Source organism: Notamacropus eugenii, chromosome 6 (genome assembly GCF_028372415.1).
Source record: "Notamacropus eugenii isolate mMacEug1 chromosome 6, mMacEug1.pri_v2, whole genome shotgun sequence".
Lineage (NCBI taxonomy): Eukaryota > Metazoa > Chordata > Mammalia > Diprotodontia > Macropodidae > Notamacropus > Notamacropus eugenii.
The window spans coordinates 258,184,529-258,190,733 of record NC_092877.1 but is presented as its reverse complement, the minus strand read 5'-3'; the positions used below and the strand labels follow the sequence as shown (position 1 = coordinate 258,190,733).

The window sequence follows — 6,205 nt, the reverse complement described above, 5'->3', positions numbered from 1 at the left end:
GGAAGGAAGGAGGGGACCAGGAAATTGGGTGGAGAGGAGCGCAGAGGAGTAGAGAGTGGGGAAAGAGGAGGAGGATGGGGAGGGAAAAGTAAAAATGTTTTAAAAAGAGGGGATAACCAAAATCAAATATGGGGAAAGAAGGAAGGGGGGGAAGCCCCCCAACACAAAACACGCCCGAGCCTCAGCCCCCCTCCCAACGCCCCCCCTCCCCAGGTGCCCCCCTTCCCCCCCAGCCCCAAATTCAGTAGGTGGCGGAGAATTTCATCCTTTTCTGCTTCTGTCTCTGGTTGCAAAACCAAACCCGCACCACGTTCTTTTTGAGGTCCAGTTTCTCGGCGATGGCGGCGATCTTCTCGGAGGAGGGCCGGGGCTGCACGGCGAAGTAGGCCTCGAGGGAGCGCTTCTCCGGGGCGGCGATGGAAGTCCGCTTGCGCTTCTTCTCGCCTCCGTTGAAGAGCTCGGGCTTGTTCATTTTCTCGCGCTGCGCGCCCTCGGCCTCCTCCAGCCACGCCTGCAGGATGGGCTTCAGCGCGATCATGTTGTTGTGCGACAGCGTGAGCGACTCGAAGCGGCAGATGGTGCTCTGGCTCAGCGAGCCCACCCCGGGGATCTTGAGGTTGGCCAGGGCCGAGCCCACGTCGGCCTGCGTCACCCCGAGCTTGATCCGCCGCTGCTTGAAGCGCTCGGCGAAGGCCTCCAGCTCCCGGGGGTCCGTGTCCGAGTCGCAGATGGAGGCCAGCCCCGCCGCTCCCACCACCGCGGCCGCCGCCGACGCCGCGGCCACCTGACCCGCCGCCGCCGCCGCCGCCGCCGCGGCCGCCCCGTGGTGCGCCGCCGCGGCCACCAGCCCCGGGTGCGGCAGCCCCGAGGGCATGTTCATGGCGGCCGCCGCCGGGTGCGACAGGTGGCCCAGGCCGTGCATGTGCGAGTGCGGGTGGGCCGAGCCGCCCAAGAGGCCGCCGCCGCCGCCCGGCCCGCCGCCCCCGGCCCCGCCGCCGCCCGGCCCGCCGCCGCCGCCGCCGCCCCCGCCGCCGCCGCCGCCCGCTCCGGCCCCTTCGTGCCCGCCGCCGCCGCCGCCCCCGCCGCCGGCCCCGCCGCCTGCCATGAGGGCCAGGGACGGGGAGGAGATGTGGTCCAGCAGGTCGCCGGGTTCGAGCGCCTGGTGGTGGTGGTGGTGGTGGTGGTGATGGTGCGCCAGCGGCACGGTGGAGGTGGAGGTGCACGGCACGCTGTTCATGGTGTGGTAGGTGGCATCGGGCTTGAAGGGGTGGCTCTTGCCCTGGGACACGGCGATGTCCACGGCCGCCAGAGCCTCGGCCCGGGCCAGCAGGGTCTCGTCCAGGCTGGCGAAGATATTGCTCTGCAGCTGCAATCAACATAAACGAAACCAAACAAAAAAAAAGGCAAAACAAAAAGCAACCAAATAATAATAGAGGGCAGAGGGTAGGTAGGCCAAGGGGAAAGAACGAAAGCAAGAAAAGGGGGTTAAAATAAGAGCGACGGGAAGAACGGGGGCAAATTAAACGAGAGAGGGAAGCAAAGGGAGAGAGGATGGAGGGAGAAGAGGCAAAGACAGAGCGGAACAAGTCAAAGAAGGGGCAAAATGAAAACATTGAGAAGAAAGGGGGGAAAGGTTGGGGAGCGGAAAAGCGGGGAAAAAGAAGAAGAAATGGATATGTAACTCTCAGCTGGGGAATTGTGTCAAACACAAGAGCACATAAAGAAAATTCCTTTCAGAGGCCGAGTCATAAAAATTAATACAGAAAGTGGATGAAGTCGGAGACTCGTGTGAACACCACTTTCAAAAAAGATCACAGGCGCTCAGATGATTGCAGAGGAAGACATGAAAAAAACATTAAGCGCCGCTTGTCAAAATGTGCCTCGCAGCGGTTTTTTTATTAATGCACACACATACATGCAGTATACAGGAAAGAGAGAGGGAGTGGAAGAAGAAGGAGAGAAAGAGAGAAAGCGAGGGAAGGCGTTGCAGCGGTTGGCGGTGGGGGCTGGGGGTTCCCTTACCGGTGGAGTTGGTAGACAGGCTCTTCGTATTGCTTCGGAGCTGGAATGTAGAGAGGGGTATTTGTGTTCAGGTAGGGTGGGATGCATGGCAAAATGTGGCTGTTTGCTGTTCATGGACATCATCTTGAAGGCTTTGCATGTAAATCCAAAAACACTCCCAAAGTAAGGGGGAAAGTGCTCTTGATGCTCTCCTCTCGTTCGGGATGGTGAAGAAAAGGCAGTCCCAGCTCCTGTAGTGGTGGAGGCGGAGGCTGCTAGTGCTGCTGCTGCCGCTGCTGCTGCTACTGGTGCGGCTGCTGCTGCTGTTGCTGAAGCTGCTGCTGCTGCTGCTGCTGCTGTTGCTACTGCTGAGGCTTGGAGCTCCCTAGGACCGCACAGCGTGCCTTCCTCCAGCCTCTCGGTCTCACTTATCTGTCTGCTCTATCCTAGTGCTGGGATGAGATGCGCTCCTCTTACACCTGAGCCCCCACATCTCGTTGCTAGAGCCCGGCAATCTCTCGCGAGAGCTGGTTGCTCCACCGCTTTGATAGACATCGGCTGTCTCTCGCCCTCTCACTCACTCCCTCTCCCTCCCTCTCCCTGTGCCTTGTTGCATCTTCTTGCGCACTTGCACGTCTAGCGGGTGCCGGAGCGTGGGAGCTGCTCTTATAATGACCACCAGGAAGGATAGTGCAGGTGTTACACCTGTGGCTGCAAGGCATGCGCACTAAACATATCACCTTTTTTTCCACAGCTATCCTATAAAGATGAAACTTGTAGATTCAGAAAGGAAATATTATCTTCTCTGTATGTACCATTTATATTCTTTAAAAAAAAATAGAATTGGGGAAGATGCATGTGTACGTCTCTGGATATGTTCAAATTTTTATATATCTTGAATATATTTTTACATATCTAAACACACATATACCCATTAGTTAGGTACGTATCAATGACTATCTAACGAGATGTTATACAATGCATACAGCTGGGCATTTGTATGCTAAATTATGCCCGCACATTCCTTTGTATGCAGTATAAATAACAACACATAAATGCAGGAGGTGATGTCTTTTCGGTGAGAACCTGTTACTTCTAAGAATTATAAATGGGCTTCTTGAGAATAATCATAGTGACAGACATTTGTTTGAAGCAGTCAGACGCTATTGATTCCCATATAATTTAATTTCCTCCACATACTTTTGTTGCGATTATTATTGTATCAGGCAGTGCAAGTGACAGCCACTTAGGAGCCACAGGGAAAGGAGCGTGTTCTTTCTACTTGGGAAAGGATGTTGAAGTGAAATTGGGCGTTTTCTTTATTGTTTGTCTCCTTTAACCGTGTACAAACCCACATTTCAAACCAGCTGTAGGTGATCTGAAGCACAGAGTAATCAAAAGGAAAAATACTTAACAGTATGTAGTTGGGATTCGTCCCTACCCCCCTCAAAACACACTCATACACACACCGCCTTCTCCTAGTGGGAACTCCAAGAAAACGGTGCAGAGCAAAAGAATAAGCAGTTGGACATGTAACTTTTAAATCGATTTAGTTGCTTCTGTACCGTTTCCTGCCTTCTTGCTTACTTTTTTCTTCAACAGAAAACTGGAACAAACCTACTTTCAAAAAAAATAACACTAATCAGAATATTAATTTAAAACAAATTAGAAAAACAGCTGGCCCTGACCCAGTGTTTAATTATTAGTATTGATGACAGTGATAACAATAAATTAAGACCAAAAATGATCAAAAACACCTTTTAATTATCCAACCTATTCTTTGGCCCAATTCAGATGAATCCCTGGGGAAACAACAGTTAGGCAAATAGAATCCCAAGGGATGTTAATGCTTACCCTGGGTGATAATAACAATCTAGATATTATCACATGTGTGACAGAAGTGTTAAAGGGAAAGGGCAAAGGACTGGTTTTGAGAAGCAGTGATCAGATAATGAATCTGTTGTCATTTCAAAAAGACTAGCTGGATCTCTCAAGTTCTAAATGTAGATGAATCCACACATATGCATATGTGCATTTCTACAAATTCAAATATCTGTTCATAGGTTTTTGTCCTTTTTGCCTTGTACCCCATACACACTTGTATCATTAATATGTGTTCATTCATATGCTAAATTTTTTTAACATCCACTTGTGTTATCATGCTTTTTTCTCCATTCCCCTTCCAGCCTAAGAGGGAATTGAGAAGCATGTTCAATTACTTGGGCAAGAGGGAGCTGTGTTTTCATCCATTATGGTGCCCCCTGGGATCACTGAATGCAACTTTATCTCGATGGGGAATGAAATAGAAAGAGAACATTTCTGGCTGAGGAGAGCAAGTTCCATGGTATTCACCATTATGAGTGTACATGATCAACCAAATCTTAATTGAAATCCACTCTCATTTCACCTGAACCATACCAATTGAAGAAAAGAATGGTTATCCCAAAGGGAGGAATCTGGAATTTGGGAGTCCGGAATTTGGGGGCACTGACTCCTCTTCAACCTGGTATGGACTATGCAAACACTTCAGGTGTCATTTCAAGCTTGAGAAACTGAAGAGAGGCTGGATGACTGAGATCAAAACAATATAACCTTCTGTGGAGAAAGCAAAGACTTGGGGTTCCATCAAACATCTCCGGTTAACCACAACACAGGCAGGATGGTTATGTCTAGAAATCACCATATACTCATGGGGAACATTTTCAAGAGAAAAGTGGCAACAGTTAGTATGAGAAGACTGTGGCTTTGTTTCTCACTTGATCCATTCCCTTTCATTTTCTCCCATTTTACTTCTGTTTGGCTAAGCAGAAAATCTCAAAAACTCCTGAAGGGGAGGGTGAACAAGGTATCGGGGGATGTAGGAATTCTCTTCAAATAAGGAGGCAAACCCTTGAATGGCAATGTTAATTATTAATTAATATTAATATTTGTTACGACTAATAAGCTCTATGTGTGTTTGTCACTTGCCTGAACTAGACTGTAAGCCCTTCAAGTACAAGATCCCAAGCTTATATTACTTTTTATTCATCTATAGCACTTAGTACAGTGTTGAGTACATAGCAGGCACTCAATAAATGCTTGCTGGTTGGTTGATAGGAAGAGAAGGAGCAGAGGGGAAGATAGTGGAAGGAAGATAGGATTTTTCCTTCTTTCCCTAAGTATATGGATTGCTGTTCTCTGATTTGGAAATTGGGCTCAGGGTGAGTGATATATCTTTAATGGGAACTAGATTCACCCAACTGCTAAGTTATGGTTCAAAGATCTGCCTTTGTGTGCCAATCTTTTCATTCCCCCTACCTCACCCTTCTCAGGATTTACCAGTTGTGTGGAGAAATGGGATATGTACATGTGGGGGTGGGAAGGTGATGGAAAGGGAAGGACAGTAGGCCTAGGCATGACTTAGTAATATTTTACTGCTTTGTTTCCACTGGTTTTGGCACTCACTGGCAAGCTACATTGATGCACTGCTTCAGATAGCCCCTGCTTGTGCTAATTATGCTAGCATGGGGTCTCAGACTGGGCACAGATTCCAGCCCCCTCCCCTTTTAATGAACATCCCCTTTTAATGAACACCACCAAAATAACCCACAGTCTCATAGCCTTGTATCTTATCAATAGGGGGATAACAAGAACACCAGCTATTGATTTCTAAGGAATTTCTGCCTCTAGGGGCAGGGAGTCTATCAGCTGGATCGTAGACACATTTCTTTCCCTCATTAATTAATTTTCTCCTCCTCCTGTGGCAGGCCAAATGCCACATTTCCTCTGGCAGCCTCTTTTTCATTCCCAGAGGGGAAAAAACCTTGTCAGATTGGGTGGGGGTCTAAATTGTCACCTTGTCTATAGTTTGCTCCCTTCTCTCCCTCTACCCCCATCTTCTCAGTCATCAATTGGAGTGACAGCTGCTGTGCACTCTCCAGTGCTGATTTTTTCTCTATTATAGGGACGTGGATTACATTCAATTCTTGGCCCGTTCAGATTAAAAAAAAAAAAGTTCTCCCTTATAGGGTTTCATGAGAATTTGGAAATTTGTTACCTAACAAATATAAGTATATAAATATGGGGTTTGATTTTTGAAAGAAGGATCTAAAATATATGACCACAGGAGTTATTAACTGACTTTCTCTCATTTTCTAGTATCCATACAGTATTATGTGTGGTAGGGGCAAGAAATATCTGACAAGAATGTCCTCTCAGCCCTGGA

The 6,205-nt window shown here is 48.4% G+C and overlaps 1 protein-coding gene across 1 annotated transcript; it reads right to left on the bottom strand.

Annotated features, from left to right (window-relative positions):
• Window positions 1-238: 238 nt before the first annotated feature.
• POU4F1 (POU class 4 homeobox 1) lies at window positions 239-2,242 on the bottom strand. The gene is made up of 2 exons (XM_072622169.1): window positions 2,023-2,242; window positions 239-1,366 (listed from the first exon to the last, which is right to left on the bottom strand). Exons 1-2 carry the CDS (start codon window positions 2,143-2,145, stop codon window positions 242-244), a joined length of 1,248 nt encoding a protein of 415 aa, XP_072478270.1. The 5' UTR covers window positions 2,146-2,242; the 3' UTR covers window positions 239-241.
• Between the last annotated feature and the right edge of the window lie 3,963 nt (window positions 2,243-6,205).